Source organism: Procambarus clarkii, chromosome 47, assembly GCF_040958095.1.
Source record: "Procambarus clarkii isolate CNS0578487 chromosome 47, FALCON_Pclarkii_2.0, whole genome shotgun sequence".
In the NCBI taxonomy this organism is placed as follows: domain Eukaryota; kingdom Metazoa; phylum Arthropoda; class Malacostraca; order Decapoda; family Cambaridae; genus Procambarus; species Procambarus clarkii.
Window position 1 is genome coordinate 17,978,724 of NC_091196.1, and position 21,267 is coordinate 17,999,990.

General features: G+C 49.9%; 1 protein-coding gene across 1 annotated transcript in view; it reads left to right on the forward strand.

The window, feature by feature from the left end:
- Positions 1-21,267, forward strand: part of LOC123762883 (enteropeptidase) — a 125,187-nt gene that overhangs the window by 92,884 nt on the left and 11,036 nt on the right. Inside the window, exons 4-11 of the mRNA XM_069302011.1 lie at positions 156-221; positions 5,731-5,854; positions 9,044-9,225; positions 11,068-11,255; positions 11,936-12,075; positions 12,766-13,001; positions 17,055-17,189; positions 18,698-18,922. Coding sequence (XP_069158112.1) covers positions 156-221; positions 5,731-5,854; positions 9,044-9,225; positions 11,068-11,255; positions 11,936-12,075; positions 12,766-13,001; positions 17,055-17,189; positions 18,698-18,922 — 1,296 coding nt within the window. The remainder of the gene's footprint in view (positions 1-155; positions 222-5,730; positions 5,855-9,043; positions 9,226-11,067; positions 11,256-11,935; positions 12,076-12,765; positions 13,002-17,054; positions 17,190-18,697; positions 18,923-21,267) is intronic.

Consider the following 21,267-nt stretch of genomic DNA (forward strand, 5'->3'; position numbering starts at 1 on the left):
GTTACTGGTCCATAGTGACTGTAACACCAGGTGTTGCTGCCGTGAGGTGTCAACACCACCACCACCGTCACTATCACCGTCACTGTCACTATCACCGTCACTGTCACCATCACCGTCACTGTCACGTGTACTAACTGTGTGGTGTTGTGTTCCAGGGAGGTGCTGGGAGCGGCTCCGAGGTGCGGCCCTGGAAGAGCTGGCGACGCTGGTGGGAACACCAGGTAGGTCCTCACTATCCTGCACCATCACTCACTATCTTTATCACTCTCACCATCTTCATCACTCTCACCATCGTCATCATCATTGTAGGGTTATGTGATAAAGTAATTTTCATTATATTTTCATGCCTTCAACAGACTATTGTCCACCAACTTCCACCTGTATAATGGTGGAAATTATTTCCAACACATCACTCTCATCATCATTTTCATCACTCACCATCCTCGTCACTCTTATCATTCTCATCACCATCATCTTCATCATCATCATCATCATCACTCTCACCATCCTCATCACCTTCATTCTTCTCCCCTTCATCAGTGTCATCACCTTCATTATTATCGTCTTTAGCATTGTCATCATCGTCACCATCACCATCTTAGCCATCGTCGTCATCATCACCGTCACTATCTTCAACACAAGTATCAACACCTTCACCATCTGTCATGATCCGGCATATACCAGTATGACTGGTATAGGCAGTGATCATGCCTTAAGTCATTGTACCGCAGTGTTGACTGATCTTACTCTATCTTTGATGCACTATTATGTACATATGTTATGTGACATTATATTACACCGACCATGTGAGATTGTTCTATGTTCCCCCGCCCCACACTAGGGACGGGTGGGCCTCTAACAGTAAGGACTGCTTGGTCAACACGTTGGTGTGCAGCTTGTACTTTAGGCAAGAGACCATAGCAGGGCGGGAGCAAACCGCCGAGCTCTGTTGAAGTCCCATCCACTTGGGTCGCTGCGGCTCCTCGGGTGACAAGACACCATGAAGAGTAACCAACGGGTTCTCACCTCAATATTTGTATTGAGTGTGGCGCTATAAATCTAGTTTCGAATTCCCAGAAGCCGTCCTTCATTAAAAGATCACATTACTAGAACAATCGTTCAATGTAAAACATGTGTGGAAGGTACTGACATAAAGTCCGTTTTCTGTAATAATAACAAGTTTATTTAACAAGGACAAAGCCTACTACAACAAATATTTTACGTTATGTTAATGTCCATCCAGTGGCACGCTAAAGACAGCTAGCAGCCTGTCAATTGCAGCGAGGCTGATTACTGTACACACCTGAACACAGGTGTGCCCGCTCATGACTCCACTTGCAATCAAAATTAATCAACAAGAACTAAGTCTGCTACAACAACAAGCGTCACGTTATGTTAATGACCATCCAGAGACACACTGTAAGGCAGCTATTCAACGGCCATTAAAGTATCTTGCTCGGTGTGTCAAGGGCACCTGGTGATAACCTTTTGACAGATCTAGCTTAGAAATAAACTGACAATGACCTAACTGGTCGATACAATCCTCAAGTAAAGGTAAGGGGACAGTATCTACCTCAGTTACCTTATTTAGTCTCCTGTACTCAGTACACAGGCGCCACTTCCCATCCGTCTTAGGAACCAACAAACAGGGCGAGCACCAGGAACTTTGGCTAAGTTTAATGAGACACTGTTCTAAGAGGAATTTCACTTCCTTCCTTATAATAGCGCTCTTCTCTGGCGACACTCTGTAGGGATGCATACGAATAGGCGTCGGGTCTGTGAGCTGAATATCATTGCTAATGACATGGGTCTGAGTAGGCACCTCCCCAACCAAACAACCATATTCGTGTAACAGAGTTTGCATCTCTTCCCATTTTTCTTAATCCAAGTGACCCAACATCTCCACTAAACAGAATAACAAGAGGAAGGATTAGACACTTCATGATTTATATGATTTACAGGTGTGACTGCCTCCTGTACTACACATGTCTGGAACCCTGAAAAGCTTTTAGTCGATTGATGTGCACAACCAAAATTTGAGAGTGGTCCTTCAAACTCTGAACTTTATTGGTCAACTCTGAACGTTTTGATGCTACTTCAAATGGGCCTTCAAACTGATGTTCTAGAGCAGCTTCCACTCGTGTTTTAAGAACTAGAATAAGGTCACCTGGCCTGAAACATCTGAACTTCTTGTCATGGTGCTGCTTCATCTTGAGCTGGGTTTTCTCCAGATGTGCTCTCGCAACGTCCTGGTATCTCATGAGTTTGGAATGGATCTCGCTCAGCAAACGTCGTCTCTCGGTGAGAGAAAAATTCCCATCAGTCTCTCACGCAGCAACTGGATAGGGCCTCTCACTTGATGACCAAAATTAATTGAAATAGAGAACACCCCGAAGGAATGCTGTAGTCCGCTACGAGCTGCACATAGGACAAAGGGTAAGTTCTCATCCCAGTTGTGTCCAGAGTCTTCGCCAACAGTCCACAATATCTGCTTCAGTGTCTGGTGAAACCTTTCCAAGACACCTAACCTCTGGGGATGATAAGTACTAGAAAACTGATGTTTGATGTGGTATCTCAAACAGAAGTGTTGGAATTCACATGAGCGGAAATTGCTCCCACTGGCTGGATCACACGACGCAGTCCTAACAAGGTACAAAACTTCACCAGATGATTTATAACCGTCTTAGCTCTAATATTTTGCACAGGATAGGCTTCAGAAAATCTGGTTGTGGCACATAAACGTAATTACTTACATTTGAACGGACTTGGTTCGGGAAAGTGGGCCTACACAATCAATGAGAATGTGGGAAAATGGTTCACGCGGAACAACAATTGGATGAAGGGAAGCGCTAGGAACAGTTTGGCTGGGTTTCCCCACCACTTGGCAGGTTAAGCACTGCCGACAATATTTGGCAATATCTTTCTTGATTTTAGGCCAATAAAAATGTTTGGTTACCTGAAACATCATGCTACTGACCCCTGGGTGACCACTTAAAGGATCGCCATGGACCGCTGTGAGGACTTGTTCACGCTATGCTATGGGGACAACAAGCTGGATAACAAACACTCATACAGTCCTCTTAAGAGGGAGAAACCTTAGGTCTCCATCGTCTCATCAGCATCTGATCCTGAATGTAGTATCCAACCTCCTCTGCCAAAGCATCCTCCTCTGGAACTGCCTCAGAAAAACATACAACTGGGGTCAACCTTTTGGAGTTGGGACAAAGTGTGGGATTCAACATCAGAAAAAGGGGGAGAGGTAATATCAGGGGGAACAACTTCATCACAGGGCATCACGTCCTCAACTGTACTAACCTCATATAAATGGGCTAGGAAGGTGTCGGCCAAGTTTATTTCCGGGTCCACCTGTGGAGGTTTTCCAGCCTTCCCTCCGGTCGTAGAACTGGAAACATCACTCTGAGACTTAGCATCCTGGAAGCTGGTGACTGCACAAGTGGGATACACAATAACAGTTATCTCACTCACTTCTGAGAAAACTCTACCTGGGTCAGCAATCATTATATTGAAATGGCTATTTTTCAATTTCCCAGCAATGTCCTTCCTAATATTATATCAACTCCAGGAATGGGTGAAGTATCACAAACACCAACAGTACATAACCCAGGAGTATACGAGGATTTAATATACACTTGCATAAATGGAACACATTACACTACTCCTGCTTTACCCTGAATTAGCATTACATCTTTCAAGTCAATCTTCTTGACCTTTGACAACATACTGGAAGTAATTAATGTTTGTGAAGCACCAGTATCCCCCAAAACATTACCGCTGGTCCCCACTTTTCAACAACTCCAATCATCCTAAGCACTGATCATGAAAGGGTCAAAATCGGCGAGCCTCTGTGGCTTGCCCATACACACAGTATCAGAATTATGACCCTCTTGCCTTCCCCTGAAAACAATTAAGGCATTTGGTCTTAACTCTGGATGTAATTGAAAACAATATCAGACAACATGTCTTTTCTTATGACAATGAACACACCCAGTGCTGGTCGAACGTGTCGAACCAGTCTTAGCTCGATTAGTGTTACCTGAACCCTTAGGACTGGTTGAAACTTTGTCTGTCCCGGCTGTAAGAGTAGACATAGTATAAGGCCTGGTCTGCAGATTATTGGAGGGGTACTGGCCTATGTGAAGTGAATGTTTTGGGTGCCATAGACAGACAGCCAGGAGCAATATGCACCTTGGTGTACCTGGTACTTTAACCACGGTACCAGGTACGTTATTAAGTTAAGGTACCTGGAACCTTAACTTAAATAATGTCATTAACCTCGCTGTGTCCTGTATGCCATCCTCCTGTCCTTTGGCAGAGATGACCATGCCGTCCGTGCCGTAACCTAACTATCCTAGGCCTAATGCACGCTCTCTGAGGCCTAATATAGTACATATGTGTGCTATACTAGGCCTGGGAATATTTAAGTTTGGCTTTTAGCTTTAGTTTTTCAGAACTATATAAAAATATTACAAAAAATGGCTTATTGTGATCCATCACTACATACTAGTACGGTCGACATTATAGTTACTAAAAGTACCACATTTCACAAGGATGGGTTGATGAGTCACCTCCCACAGTACCCAGTGTCTCTCCCATGCTGTAGTGACCTTGTATCACCTCCCACAGTACCCGGTGTCTCCCCCCATGCTGTAGTGACCTTGTATCACCTCCCACAGTACCCGGTGTCTCTCCCATGCTGTAGTGACCTTGTACCTCCTCCCACAGTACCCAGTGTCTCTCCCATGCTGTAGTGACCTTGTATCACCTCCCACAGTACCCAGTGTCTCCCCTATGCTGTAGTGACCTTGTATCACCTCCCACAGTACCCGGTGTCTCTCCCATGCTGTAGTGACCTTGTATCACCTCTGTGACGGTAAAGCGTTGGTGTTCGGCTGTTTCAAAAGCTAGGGGCAGGGCCTCGTCACATAATAGAAAAAAAAAGAGAAGCTGGAGCTTTCGTCTGTGGTAAGGTAATGGGAAGACACACAAAACACAAGTAAATTAACAATGAAATTTTAATTACTTTAGAAAAACAAGACATGAATAAAGTTAAGCACATAAAATATAAAAGACAAGTCAACAAACAAAATAATATGAATAATCACTGGCAAATGAAAAGTTACGTTAAGACAAACGAGTTACAGTGATAGCAAAATAAAGTATTAGTGGTGCTGGAATACCGGCTTCGAGCTGCCACCTCCCTTAGTACAAGAAAGCCAAGGCTTAGTCTACCAGCGAGAGATGTCAACTGCTTGGAGCACTGAGATATTCTGACAATACTGGAGCACTGCAGCCCAGACATCGACTTGTGGTGGAGGGCGGAGGGCAGGTGCAACGGGACACCAGCCAATCAGCGACAGGCAGGCAAAGGACGAGCAGTTTGCTGGTTACGGCGGTGGTAGCTAGCAGGTGTCACTGTGTGCTGGGTACGATTTGCTCTCTGGGCAAAACGTTTGGCGATACTTGCTGGACGTATCTTCTATATTATCTTTTATATTGACGTACTTTGTAGGGAAGAGCAGGCTCAATCTCTCTTGAAAGAGATTATCGTCACACCTCCCACAGTACCCAGTGTCTCCCCCATGCTGTAGTGACCTTGTACCTCCTCCCACAGTACCCAGTGTCTCCCCCATGCTGTAGTGACCTTGTACCTCCTCCCACAGTACCCAGTGTCTCCCCCATGCTGTAGTGACCTTGTATCACCTCCCACAGGCCGGGGACGCCAGTGGAGGGCAGCGACCACGCCCACACGGACCTCACAGACGCCCCGCCCACACCCACGCCAACGCCCATGCCCACGCCCACGCCAACACCCACGCCCACGCCCCGGGAAGAGGTAGGTACTTACCCTCCTGCCCTCTCACTATGATGACTATTAACCCACCCTGGCGCCCACTCACCCACCCTGGCGTCCACTCCCCTACCCTGGCGCCCACTCCCCTACCCTGGCGCCCACTCCCCTACCCTGGCGCCCACTCACCCACCCTGGCGCCCACTCACCCACCCTGGCGTCCACTCCCCTACCCTGGCGCCCACTCCCCTACCCTGGCGCCCACTCCCCTACCCTGGCGCCCCCTCACCCACCCTGGCGCCCACTCACCCACCCTGGCGCCCACTCCCCTACCCTAGCGCCCCCTCACCCACCCTGGTGCCCACTCTCCTACCCTAGCGCCCCCTCACCCACCCTGGCGCCCCCTCACCCACCCTGGCGCCCACTCCCCTACCCTAGCGCCCCCTCACCCACCCTGGTGCCCACTCCCCTACCCTAGCGCCCCCTCACCCACCCTGGTGCCCACTCTCCTACCCTAGCGCCCCCTCACCCACCCTGGTGCCCACTCTCCTACCCTAGCGCCCCCTCACCCACCCTGGCGCCCCCTCACCCACCCTGGCGCCCACTCCCCTACCCTAGCGCCCCCTCACCCACCCTGGTGCCCACTCCCCTACCCTAGCGCCCCCTCACCCACCCTGGTGCCCAATCTCCTACCCTAGCGCCCCCTCACCCACCCTGGTGCCCACTCCCCTACCCTGGCGCCCCCTCACCCACCCTGGCGCCCACTCCCCTACCCTGGCGCCCACTCCCCTACCCTAGCGCCCCCTCACCCACCCTGGCGCCCACTCACCCACCCTGGCGCCCCCTCACCTACCCTAGCGCCCCCTCAACCACCCTGGCGCCCACACACCCACCCTGGCCCCCACTCCCCTACCCTGGCACCCACTCCCCTACCCTAGCGCCCCCTCAACCACCCTGGCGCCCACACACCCACCCTGGCCCCCACTCCCCTACCCTGGCACCCACTCACCTACCCTGGCGCCCCCTCACCCACCCTGGCGCCAACTCACCCACCCTGGCCCCCACTCACCTACCCTGGCGCCCCCTCACCCACCCTGGCGCCCCCTCACTCACCCTGGCGCCCCCTCACCCACCCTGGCGCCCCCTCACCCACCCTGGCGCCCCCTCACTCACCCTGGCGCCCCCTCACTCACCCTGGCGCCCCCTCACTCACCCTGGCGCCCCCTCACCCACCCTGGCGCCCCCTCACCCACCCTGGCGCCAACTCACCCACCCTGGCGCCAACTCACCCACCCTGGCGCCCCCTCACTCACCCTGGCGCCCCCTCACCCACCCTGGCGCCCCCTCACCCACCCTGGCGCCAACTCACCCACCCTGGCGCCCCCTCACTCACCCTGGCGCCCCCTCACCCACCCTGGCGCCAACTCACCCCACCCTGGCGCCAACTCACCCACCCTGGCGCCCCCTCACTCACCCTGGCGCCCCCTCACCCACCCTGGCGCCCCCTCACCCACCCTGGCGCCAACTCACCCACCCTGGCGCCCACTCACCCACCTAACACATGGCCCACCTATTATCACAGGTATTTTAATAAATAACTTATCCTTAGTATGTAACTTCCTCGCTGTAATTTAACCTTCTGGTAACAATTGCATAATTTGTCCTTCATGGTAACCTGAGCAGCTGGGTACATGGGCAGAGTTTTGTCTTGGATGTTAATGTGTGGGATAATGAACTGGTTATAACAGTGAGTGACTGGTTATAACAGTGGGTGACTGGTTACAACAGTGGGTGACTGGTTATAACATTGGGTGACTGGTTATAACAGCTGGGTGACTGGTTACAACAGTGGGTGACTGGTTACAACAGTGGGTGACTGGTTATAACAGTGGGTGACTGGTTACAACAGTGGGTGACTGGTTACAACAGTGGGTGACTGGTTACAACGGTGTTGGACGCTAGTTAGTCGCCATGGACATACACATAGGGTGACCTAATACCCTCTTAAGCTAAACAACTTAATAGGTATCAACAACGTTGTCAGCAGATTTGAATGCAATCTGCTCTGTGCCTGCAGCCCTCAGACCTTCAGAGACGGCCTGGGCAACGGAGCCTCCGCACACGCTCCCTCACACTCTCCGAGCTAGTTCGTGGCCCAGTGTAGAAGATATATATATATATATATTTTTATAATAAACTAAGAAAAAGCAGTGGACGTTTGGTACTCCAATTCCTGCCCACCACCGAGTAACCTTCGACCATCCCCCGAGATGTTGGACGTCTCAAAACTTGTTTGTTTACGGCCACTATAGGTAAATCACTGTATATAATGTTAGTTAGGTACACGCCCAAGGGTTATCTTGAGGTTATCTTGAGATGATTTCGGGGCTTTAGTGTTCCGGCGGCCCGGTCCTCGACCAGGCCTCTACCCCCAGGAAGCAGCCCGTGACAGCTGACTAACACCCAGGTACCTATTTTACTGCTAGGTAACAGGGGCACAGGGTGAAAGAAACTCTGCCCATTGTTTCTCGCCGGCGCCTGGGATCGAACCCAGGACCACAGGATCACAAGTCCAGTGTGCTGTCCGCTCGGCCGACCGGCTCCCCCCGGTCAAAGGGTTGTCAAATTTGTCAAGCAGATCGCCGAGGACGCCGATGATAGCGTGCCGAGCGGTGTTGGACGCTAGTTAGTCGCCATGGACATACACATAGGCTGACCTAATACCCTCTTAAGCTAAACAACTTAATAGGTATCAACAACGTTGTCAGCAGATTTGAATGCAATCTGCTCTGTGCCTGCAGCCCTCAGACCTTCAGAGACGACCTGGGCAATGGAGCCTCCACACACGCTCCCTCACACTCTCCGAGCTAGTTCGTGGCCCAGTGTAGAAGATATATATATATATATATATTTTTATAATAAACTAAGAAAAAGCAGTGGACGTTTGGTACTCCAATTCCTGCCCACCACCGAGTAACCTTCGACCATCCCCGGTCAACAACAACCCAACATCAACCAATGTTATAACAGTGGGTGACAGGTTATAACAGTGGGTGACAGGTTATAACAGTGGGTGACAGGTTATAACAGTGGGTGACTGGTTATAACAGTGGGTGACTGGTTATAACAGTGGGTGACTGGTTATAACAGTGGGTGACAGGTTATAACAGTGGGTGACAGGTTATAACAGTGGGTGACAGGTTATAACAATGTGTGACTGTTGTGGGGTTGCAGGTGGTGGCGCCAAGCTGGTCGGGTTGGGGTCGTCGAGCAACAGCATCCACCAGCACCTGGCGGAGCTGGGCGGCGGCCTCTACACCGACTGGACCAGCTGGTCGCGCTGCTCCAGGCGGTGTAAACAACGTCGACGGAGGTCTTGTCGCGTCCCTGCGGTCTGTGGCACCGCCGTCCTCAAGGTCAGTGGCACCGCCGCCCTCAAGGTCAGTGTCACCGCCGTCCTCAAGGTCAGTGTCACCGCCGTCCTCAAGGTCAGTGGCACCGCCGTCCTTAAGGTCAGTGGCACCGCCGTCCTCAAGGTCAGTGTCACCACCGTCCTCAAGGTCAGTGTCACCGCCGTCCTCAAGGTCAGTGGCACCGCCGTCCTCAAGGTCAGTGGCACCGCCGTCCTCAAGGTCAGTGTCACCGCCGTCCTCAAGGTCAGTGTCACTGCCGTCCTCAAGGTCAGTGTCACCGCCGTCCTCAAGGTCAGTGTCACCGCCGTCCTCAAGGTCAGTGTCACTGCCGTCCTCAAGGTCAGTGTCACCGCCGTCCTCAAGGTCAGTGGCACCGCCGTCCTCAAGGTCAGTGGCACCGCCGTCCTCAAGGTCAGTGGCACCGCCGTCCTCAAGGTCAGTGTCACCGCCGTCCTCAAGGTCAGTGTCACTGCCGTCCTCAAGGTCAGTGTCACCGCCGTCCTCAAGGTCAGTGTCACCGCCGTCCTCAAGGTCAGTGTCACCGCCGTCCTCAAGGTCAGTGGCACCGCCGTCCTCAAGGTCAGTGTCACCGCCGTCCTCAAGGTCAGTGTCACCGCCGTCCTCAAGGTCAGTGTCACCGCCGTCCTCAAGGTCAGTGTCACCGCCGTCCTCAAGGTCAGTGTCACCGCCGTCCTCAAGGTCAGTGGCTGGTCACAACTCCTCTTACTGATGGAGACAAAGTCACAATAACGTGACGGAAAATATGCTCACCAAACACACATCAGAAGGTGGAGCAGCGACGACACTTCATGATTTCACTGGTTCAGGACGGAACGATCGTCGACGTTTCCACATCTTCTGACGTGTGGCTTGGAAGCCATAACTTCTTACTGACGGTCAGATACTACGCGAAGGTTCTTACTTAAGTTTAAATATTGATAATATGTGAAGGTTCTTGCTGATATTGAGATGCAGATAGCACATGAAGTTCTTTACTGAAGTTTAGATATGGATACTACGTAAATGTTCTTGCTTATATATATATATATATATATATATATATATATATATATATATATATATATATATATATATATATATATGTCGTACCTAGTAGCCAGAACTCACTTCTCAGCCTACTATGCAAGGCCAGATTTGCCTAATAAGCCAAGTTTTCATGAATTATTATATTTTCTCTATTTTTTTTCTTATGAAATGATAAAGCTACCCATTTCATAACGTATGAGGTCAATTTTTTTTTATTTGAATTAAAATTAACGTAGATATATGACCGAACCTAACCAACCCTACCTAACCTAACCTAACCTATCTTAATATGTTAGGTTAGGTTAGGTAGCCAAAAAAGTTAGGTTAGGTTAGGTTAGGTAGGTTAGGTTGTCGAAAAACAATTAATTCATAAAAACTTGGCTTATTAGGCAAATTGGGCCTTGCATAGTAGGCCGAGAAGTGCGTTCTGGCTACTAGGTACGACATATATATATATATATATATATATATATATATATATATATATATATATATATATATATATATATATATATATATATATATATATATATATATATATATATATGGATACAAAGTGAAGGAATTTGGTGACATTTAGATATAGATACTGTATGGAGTTTATTGTTAACGTTTACATATAGATACTGCATGAAAGTTCTTGCTGACATTAGGATATCGAACATATGTGACAGTTCTTGCTGACGTTTATATATAGATACTACGTGAAGGTTGTTAGCAACATTTAGATATAGATACTAACTCACCAGAGATATCTGGGTGTTATAAGGACGCTCACCGACCTATGAACCCCCACAGGAGGAGCGGAGCTGCACAGGCGGCCGGTGCTCAGGTCGGAGACCATTCCACATCATCCGGCCGGAGGAGTTCTCGCGTCAGCCTCCCAGGAACGACATGCGCGTCCTCCTCAACTTCAACTCCATGTTTTACACTCGCTGGTCGCGCTGGTCGTCCTGCAGCAGGTCGTGCCTCACCCGCAGATACAGGTCAGGTCCTTCACCCGTCGCCCTCTCCACCTTCCCTGCTGTTGATAAACTTGTTTACTAGATCTTTTTGTTCTGATATCTATCGTTTAGCCCATTAGAAGATCAATTTAATATATGAAAAAGATACTTGAGCTATATACCGAATGTACATAGGTCAAGTATCTATATGTCTTGTGCTATATGTATACCTCGAGTACCCAGTCACCCCATGATTCACCTCTGTGACCTCCCCGACTCTTTTGACCCATCATGACACATAATGGTACATTACTGTGCCTTACACTATTACTACCTACTGTTTTCCACTCAACATGGTGTTAATAACTACCCCTTGACACCACTCCTTGACCAGAGGAGTGCACAGGTGCACAGGTGCACTGGTACTGCTTCCCTGTGTCACACAGGTGCTGCTCCTTCCCTCTTGACCTACATCTTGACCCACTCCTAGACCCACTCCTTGACTTATCTCTTGACCCACTCCTTGACCGTCATCTTGACTCACTCCTTGAACTACGTCTTGACCTTCCTCTTGACCCACTCCTTGACTGTCCTTCTGACCCACTACATGACCGTCATCTTGACCCACTCCGTGATCTATTCCTTGACCGAGCCCTCGACCCACTGCGCCCTCCCCACACGTAAGGGTGAGCGTGGGGCTGACCTCCAGGTCCCTGCCACAGGTCGTGCAAGTACCCGCTGTTCTGTGGAGGCAGCGTGGTGCACGAGGAGGCCTACTGCTACATCCAGGGCTCCCTCTGTGAGAAGTGGTACCGCACCAACAGACACAACTCCCGCAGACGGAAACCTTCCGACGGTGTTGGTGAGTAGTGTATCCGTCACACAGGTGCTGCTTCCCTGTGTCACACAGGTGCTGCTTCCTTGTGTCACAGACCGGCCCGTGACCCTGTCACAGACCGGCCCGTGACCCTGTCACAGACCGGCCCGTGACCCTGTCACAGACAGGCCCGTGACCCTGTCACAGACAGGCCCGTGACCCTGTCACAGACAGGCCCGTGCCCACTTGCTTCCGCTCACCACCCGAAGCCTTTATGGAATGCCGCCCAATGATAGCCTACCATAACCTGTGTATTTATGTCTGTAGGTTAGATTAGCATTTTAAAAGCACTACAATCACCTTCTGTGGTTGATTGTTCAATAAATTCCTGGACTATATGTTTAACAGGTCTCTAACTGTGTCCATGGAGGACCGAAGAAAATATATATATTTTGGTTAGCATTGTAAATGTGTGGCCACGTCTGTGTAGAAAATAATAATAAAAATAATAATAAAGACCTGTGACCCTCTGATAAAGTTGTCATCCAGGAGGTGCTAACAAACCCCTTCACCTCACTTATAAACACTCATAAACTACTTGCGCTTCCAACACTTTGAAAGAGAACCAGTAAGTATATTGTAGCCCATAGTGTTGGTACACGAGAACAGTGACTCCCTGGTCGTCTGCACCACCTCACCTGGCCCAGTTGATGCTACTCCACTCTCCTCCTACAGGCGAGGACGACAACGAGACTACATCTTCTGGTTCAGCGTATTCTTCCACGATATCCGTGTCGTCGTCGCCGTCGTCGTCATCGTCGTCGTCGTTGTCGTCGTCGGAGCGGACGCTGCCCCGGGAGTGTGGCGTGAGCAACGTCACCACGCCAGGCTGGAGTCTGCGCATCATCGGCGGCCGGACTGCGCAGCCTGGAGAGTGGCCCTGGCAGGCTGTCATTCTCAACCGTTACCACGTGAGCCTGCCCCTTACCCCGGTGCCCTGCCCCTTACCCTTGTGCCCTGCCCCTTACCCCGGTGCCCTGCCCCTTACCCTGGTGCCCTGCCCCTTACCCTGGTGCCCTGCCCCTTACCCTGGTGCCCTGCCCCTTACCCCGGTGCCCTGCCCCTTACCCCGGTGCCCTGCCCCTTACCCCGGTGCCCTGCCCCTTACCCCGGTGCTCTGCCCCTTACCCCGGTGCCCTGCCCCTTACCCTGCTGCCCTGCCCCTTACCCCGGTGCCCTGCCCCTTACCCCGGTGCTCTGCCCCTTACCCCGGTGCTTTGCCCCTTACCCCGGTGCCCTGCCCCTTACCCCGGTGCCCTGCCCCTTACCCCGGTGCCCTGCCCCTTACCCCGGTGCTCTGCCCCTTACCCCGGTGCTCTGCCCCTTACCCCGGTGCCCTGCCCCTTACCCCGGTGCCCTGCCCCTTACCCCGGTGCCCTGCCCCTTACCCCGGTGCCCTGCCCCTTACCCCGGTGCTCTGCCCCTTACCCCGGTGCCCTGCCCCTTACCCCGGTGCTCTGCCCCTTACCCCGGTGCTCTGCCCCTTACCCCGGTGCCCTGCCCCTTACCCCGGTGCTCTGCCCCTTACCCCGGTGCCCTGCCCCTTACCCCGGTGCTCTGCCCCTTACCCCGGTGCCCTGCCCCTTACCCCGGTGCCCTGCCCCTTACCCCGGTGCTCTGCCCCTTACCCCGGTGCCCTGCCCCTTCCAACCATGTTGTCCGGGATTATGGAGATGCTGTGATTCCGTGTATTTTGTGATCTTACTTCTTAGCACTCTCTCAAAAATTTTTATGATGTGCGATGTTAGTGCTATCGGTCTGTAATTTTTTGCCTCTGCCTTATTTCCTCCTTTATGAAGTGGTGCTATCTCTGCTGTTTTTAGTATATCAGGAATAACGCCAGTATCTAGGCTTTGTCTCCACAGAATGTGGAGGGGTCTGCGATAGTGTTTTTTTAAAGTTCTTTATGAATATGGAGTTCCACGAATCCGGGCCTGGTGCAGAGTGCATAGGCATACTGTTTATGGCTTCTTCAAAATCCAGTGTGGATAGGGTGACGTCTGATATATGATTTGATGTTGGTATCATATCCATGAAAAATTCATTTGGGTTATCAATCTTTAGTGTGTTTAATGACTCGCTGAAAACAAAGTCGTACTGCTTCCTCAGTAGCTCGCTCATTTCTTTGTTGTCATCGGTGAAAGTTCCATCTCCCTTTCGCAGGGGCCCGATACTAGATGTGGTTTTTGATCTTGATTTTGCATAGGAGAAAAAATATTTCGGATTTCTCTCTATTTCACTGATGGCCTTTTGCTCTCTTTGCCTCTTCTGGGTTTTGTATAATTCTTGTAGCTTGAGTTCAATTGTTTCTATTTCTCTACCTAACCTTCTTCGCCGTTCTTGAGATAGGGTGCGACTCTCAAGTTGTTCCGCGATTCGTTTTCTTCGCCTATAGAAGGAACGACGTTCACGTTCCAATCTGCATCTCTTCCTCTTTTTTCTTAGGGGTATGCGGTTTGAACATATTTCTAGTGCTACTGAGCTTATTTTTTCCAGGCACTGGTTCAGGTTTGCATTTTCTAGCTGTTCTTCCCAGTTTATTTCTGTGAAGTCCTGGTTTATTTGCTCCCAGTTTATCTGTTTATTATTGAAGTTGAATTTGTTGAAATCTCCTCCACCGGGAATCTGGACTGGTTTTGAAGGTGTACTTCCCATGGTTGTCAGAACTTCAATTAAGTTGTGATCTGAGTAACAGGTATTTGTAATCATTATGTTCCCGATCAACTCATCATTATTAGTGAAAATGAGGTCCAGCGTGTTCTCCTTCCTAGTTGGTTTTACTATTTGCTGGTTTAAGGCAAACCTATCGCACATCCGTAGCAGGTCATTTGCATGTGCCTGTTCATTTAGGCTACTTCCTGGTATTCTTTCTGATATTACTGTATTAGCCAGGTGCTTCCATTTCAGGTGCCGTAGGTTGAAGTCCCCAAGCAGAATGATGTTCGGAGCTGGATTTGTGAGGTTTTCCAAGCAGTGTTCTATTTTCATTAGTTGGTCTTTAAACTGCTGAGGGTTTGCCTCCGATGACTTATATACAAGGACAATAACTACATTTAGAATCTCTATCTTGATTATCAGCACTTCCACCATATCATTTGAGGTGTTTAGCAGCTCAGTACAGATGAGTGTGTCTTTGATGTAGAGGCTGACCCCACCCTGAAGCCGGTGTTTCCTATCACATCTGAAAAGATTGTACTCTGAGATCCATATTTCACCATCATGGTAGTCCTTTGTGTGGGTTTCTGTTAGGGCTGCAAACACTGCATTTGCCTCATGAAGGAGACCATCTATAAAGTGAACTTTGTTGGATTTGCGTGTTTTTATACCCTGGATGTTGGCAAATATAAATGATGTTATCGTGTTAGTGGAAGTGCTGGAAGCCTTACTTGGTGTCAATATCTGAGGCTCTGGTAAGGAGGCCACTGTGTTTGCGTCCAGGGTGTGTTGTTTTGGAAGTGATTCGTCCATTGGGCAAGGACATTGAACCTCTTATCCTCTGAGCTCAGTTTTGTTAACAACCGGTCATTAAGTAAAAATATCTAGAGGAGAACGCTCAATATCCAAGCAATGCACGTCTGTGGTAGAAAATAATAATAATAATAAATGCTTCATGCCTCATTGCTTGATATACCTAATGGTCAGGCAGGATGGTGGCAGTGGTTTAATTAATAAGTTTCTCTGTTTAACATTTCCTTGGGAAAGTTCCATTGGTCCCGGGTGTAACTATCCTGACGTGTATGGTGGTGACGAGTATGGTGGTGACGTGTATGGTGGTGACGAGTATGGTGGTGACGTGTATGGTGGTGACGTGTATGGTGGTGACGTGTATGGTGGTGACGTGTATGGTGGTGACGTGTATGGTGGTGACGAGTATGGTGGTGACGTGTCTGGTGGTGACGAGTATGGTGGTGACGTGTATGGTGGTGACGTGTATGGTGGTGACGTGTATGGTGGTGACGTGTATGGTGGTGACGAGTATGGTGGTGACGTGTATGGTGGTGACGTGTCTGGTGTTGACGTGTATGGTGGTGACGAGTATGGTGGTGACGAGTATGGTGGTGACGTGTATGGTGGTGGCGTGTATGGTGGTGACGTGTATGGTGGTGACGAGTATGGTGGTGACGTGTATGGTGGTGACGTGTATGGTGGTGGCGTGTATGGTGGTGACGTGTGTGGTGGTGACGTGTATGGTGGTGACGTGTATGGTGGTGACGTGTATGGTGGTGGCGTGTCTGGTGTTGACGTGTATGGTGGTGACGAGTATGGTGGTGACGTGTATGGTGGTGACGAGTATGGTGGTGACGTGTATGGTGGTGGCGTGTATGGTGGTGACGAGTATGGTGGTGACGTGTATGGTGGTGGCGTGTATGGTGGTGACGAGTATGGTGGTGACGTGTATGGTGGTGACGTGTATGGTGGTGGCGTGTATGGTGGTGACGTGTATGGTGGTGACGAGTATGGTGGTGACGAGTATGGTGGTGACGTGTATGGTGGTGGCGTGTATGGTGGTGACGTGTGTGGTGGTGACGTGTATGGTGGTGACGTGTATGGTGGTGACGTGTATGGTGGTGGCGTGTCTGGTGTTGACGTGTATGGTGGTGACGAGTATGGTGGTGACGTGTATGGTGGTGACGAGTATGGTGGTGACGTGTATGGTGGTGGCGTGTATGGTGGTGACGAGTATGGTGGTGACGTGTATGGTGGTGGCGTGTATGGTGGTGACGAGTATGGTGGTGACGTGTATGGTCGTGACGTGTATGGTGGTGACGTGTATGGTGGTGGCGTGTCTGGTGTTGACGTGTATGGTGGTGACGAGTATGGTGGTGACGTGTATGGTGGTGACGAGTATGGTGGTGACGTGTATGGTGGTGGCGTGTATGGTGGTGACGAGTATGGTGGTGACGTGTATGGTGGTGGCGTGAATGGTGGTGACGTGTATGGTGGTGACGTGTCTGGTGTTGCAGGAGGCGTTCTGTGGGGGGACGCTGGTGGCCTCTCGCTGGGTGCTGACGGCGGCCCACTGCGTCAGGAGGAAGCTGTACGTGCGTCTCGGAGAGCACGACCTGGCCGTCAGGGAGGGACCCGAGCGGGAGTACAAGGTACGTGTCGCTGCACGTCAGGTGAGGCACGTGTCGCAGCACGTCAGGTGAGGCACGTGTCGCAGCACGTCAGGTGAGGCACGTGTCCCTGCAAGGTGGGATAGACCAGATTTGGAGGTCAGACTACAATGTCTATAGTCGTGATCATTCCACAATGTGTGACCCTCTCATCATTCCACAATATATGACCTTCTCATCATGCCACAATGTATGACCCTCTGATCATTCCACAATGTATGACCCTCTGATCATTCCACAATGTATGACCCTCTGATCATTCCACAATGTGTGACCCTCTCATCATTCCACAATATATGACCTTCTCATCATTCCACAATGTATGACCCTCTGATCATTCCACAATGTATGACCCTCTGATCATTCCACAATGTATGACCCTCTGATCATTCCACAATGTGTGACCCTCTGATCATTCCACAATGTGTGACCCTCTCATCATTCCACAATGTATGACCCTCTGATCATTCCACAATGTATGACCCTCTCATCATGCCACAATGTATGACCCTCTCATCATGCCACACTGTGTGACGCTCTCATCATGCCACACTGTGTGACCCTCTCATCATGCCACACTGTTTGACCCTCTCATCATGCCACACTGTGTGACCCTCTCATCATGCCACAATGTATGACCCTCTCATCATGCCACACTGTTTGACCCTCTCATCATGCCACAATGTATGACCCTCTCATCATGCCACACTGTGTGACGCTCTCATCATGCCACACTGTGTGACGCTCTCATCATGCCACAATGTGTGACCCTCTCATCATGCCACACTGTGTGACCCTCTCATCATGCCACAATGTATGACCCTCTCATCATGCCACACTGTTTGACTCTCTCATCATGCCACACTGTTTGACCCTCTCATCATGCCACACTGTGTGACGCTCTCATCATGCCACAATGTATGACCCTCTCATCATGCCACACTGTGTGACCCTCTCATCATGCCACACTGTTTGACCCTCTCATCATGCCACACTGTGTGACGCTCTCATCATGCCACAATGTGTGACCCTCTCATCATGCCACACTGTGTGACCCTCTCATCATGCCACACTGTGTGACCCTCTCATCATGCCACAATGTATGACCTTCTCATCATGCCACACTGTGTGACCCTCTCATCATGCCACACTGTTTGACCCTCTCATCATGCCACACTGTGTGACGCTCTCATCATGCCACAATGTGTGACCCTCTCATCATGCCACACTGTGTGACCCTCTCATCATGCCACAATGTATGACCCTCTCATCATACCACACTGTGTGACCCTCTCATCATGCCACACTGTGTGACGCTCTCATCATGCCACAATGTGTGACCCTCTCATCATGCCACACTGTGTGACCCTCTGATCATTCCACAATGTATGACCCTCTCATCATGCTACACTGTGTGACGCTCTCATCATGCCACAATGTGTGACCCTCTCATCATGCTACACTGTGTGACGCCTCTGTGCCGTCGGCAGGTGGCGCGGACGGTCGTACACCCGCAGTACGACCCGACGACCGTGGACAACGACGTGGCGCTGCTGCAGCTGCCCGAGGCGGTGGAGTCTGGCGCCCGCATCGCCCCCGTCTGCCTGCCGGAGCAGGGCGCCACGCTGCCGGTCGGCGACACCTGCACCATCATCGGCTGGGGCAAGGAGCGCAACACACACATATTCGGCACCGATGTTCTCCACGAAGCTGAGGTAGTGGTGGTGGTGGCCGGCGACCCTTCCACTCACACGCTGTCCACACGCACGCGCATGCACACGCACACACACACACACACAGCAGAAATTATTCAATTTCTGAATAAGAAATTCCAGGAGGTCTTCACATTAGAGCAAGAAGTTCCAGAGATAAGAGAAGGCATGGCTAACCAGGCACCACTAGAAGATTTTGGGATTACCAGTGGGGATGTAAGGAAGATTTTGCTAGAGTTGGATGTGACAAAGGCTATAGGCCCGGGTGGGATCTCACTATGGATACTAAAGGAAGGTGCAGAAGCCGTGTCCACTCTCCACACTATATAAAAAATCATTGGTAACAGGTGAACTGCCAACAATTTTGAAGACTGATAATGTAGTCCCGATATACAAGAAAGGGGAAAGACAGGAGGCCCTGAACTACAGGTCAGTGTCCCTAACTTGCATACCATGCAAGTTGATGGAGAAGATTGTGCAAAAAAAGTTAGTAGAACATCTGGAGCGAAAGAACTTTGTAACTCAACATCAGCATGGATTCAGGGATGGCAAGTCTTGCCTCACAGAATTAAATGAATTATTGGACCAGGCAACACAAATCAGGCAAGAAAGAGAAGGGTGGGCAGACTGCATATTTTTGGATTGCCAGAAAGCCTTTGGCACAGTACCACACAAGAGACTAGTGCAAAAGCTAGAGATGTAGGCAGTAGCTTTTTTATTATTATTATTTTCTACCACAGACGTGGCCACACATTTATAATGCTAATCAGAATATATACATTTTCTTCTGTCCTCCATGGACAGGGTTAGAGACGTGTTAAACATATAGTTCAGGGATTTATTGAATAATCAATCACGGAAGGTGATTCGGTGCTTTTAAAATGCTAAGCTAACCTACATATGTAAATACATAGATACACAGATTTGTGTATGCCCTACATAAAGTGTTCGATGTGCCTTTTACATAGTGTCATTAATGTGCATTTACAAAGGTGAAATGTAATTCTGATCAGCTTCCATATATACTTTATCCACATACATATACATACACACCTATTGGTGGCACCTATTGGAGGCATCTATTGGAACTGGACGTGAGAAAGGCTGTTGGGCCGAACGGAATCTCACCATGGGTATTGAAAGAGTGTGCAGGAGCACTTTGCCACTCTCCATAGTGTATAGTAGGTCACTGGAAACGGGAGAAATACCTGAAATATAGAAGACGGCTAATGTATCTTGAGGTTATCTTGAGATGATTTCGGGGCTTTAGTGTCCCCGCGGCCCGGTCCTCGACCAGGCCTCCACCCCCCGGAAGCAGCATGTGACAGCTGACTAATTCCCAGGTACCTATTTACTGCTAGGTAACAGGGGCATTCAGGGTGAAAGAAACTTTGCCCATTTGTTTCTGCCTCGTGCGGGAATCGAACCCACGCCACAGAATTACGAGTCCTGCGCGCTATCCACCAGGCTACGAGGCCCCTACCCAGTATAGTATACTATACTGGGTATACTACCCAGTATACCCAGTATACAAAAAGGGCGACAGACAAGAGGCACTGAACTACAGGTCAGTGTCCTTAACTTGTATACCATGCAAGGTGATGGAGAAGATCGTGAGAAAAAACCTAGTAACACATATGGAGAGAAGGGATTTCGTGACAACCCATCAACATGGGTTCAGGGAGGGTAAATCTTGCCCTACAGGTTTAATGGAATTCTACGATCAGGTGACAAAGATTAAGAAAGAAAGAGAAGGATGGGCGGACTGCATTTTTTTGGACTGTCGGAAAGCCTTTGACACAGTACTCCATAAAAGGCTGATGCATAAGCTAGAGAAACTGGTAGGGCGCTCCAGTGGATAAGGGAGTACCTAAGCAATAGGAAGCATAGAGTTACACTGAGGGGGTGAGACATCAGATTGGCATGAAGTCACCAGTGGAGTCCCAAAGGGCTCTGTACTCGGACCTATCCTGTTTCTGATATACGTAAATGATCTCCCAGAGGGTATAGACTCATTCCTCTCAATGTTTGCTGACGACGCCAAAATTATGAGAAGGATTAAGACAGAGGAGGACAACTTGAGGCTTCAAGAAGACCTGGACAAGCTGCAGGAATGGTCGAACAAATGGTTGTTAGAGTTTAACCCAAGCAAATGTAATGTAATGCAGATAGGTGTAGGGAGCAGGAGACCAGATACAATGTATCATTTGGGACATGAAATACTGCAAGAGTCAGAGAGAGAGAGAGAGAAAGACCTGGGGATTGGTATCACGCCAGACCTGTCCCCTGAAGCTCATATCAAGAGGATAACATCAGCGGCATATGCCAGGTTGGCTAACATAAGAACG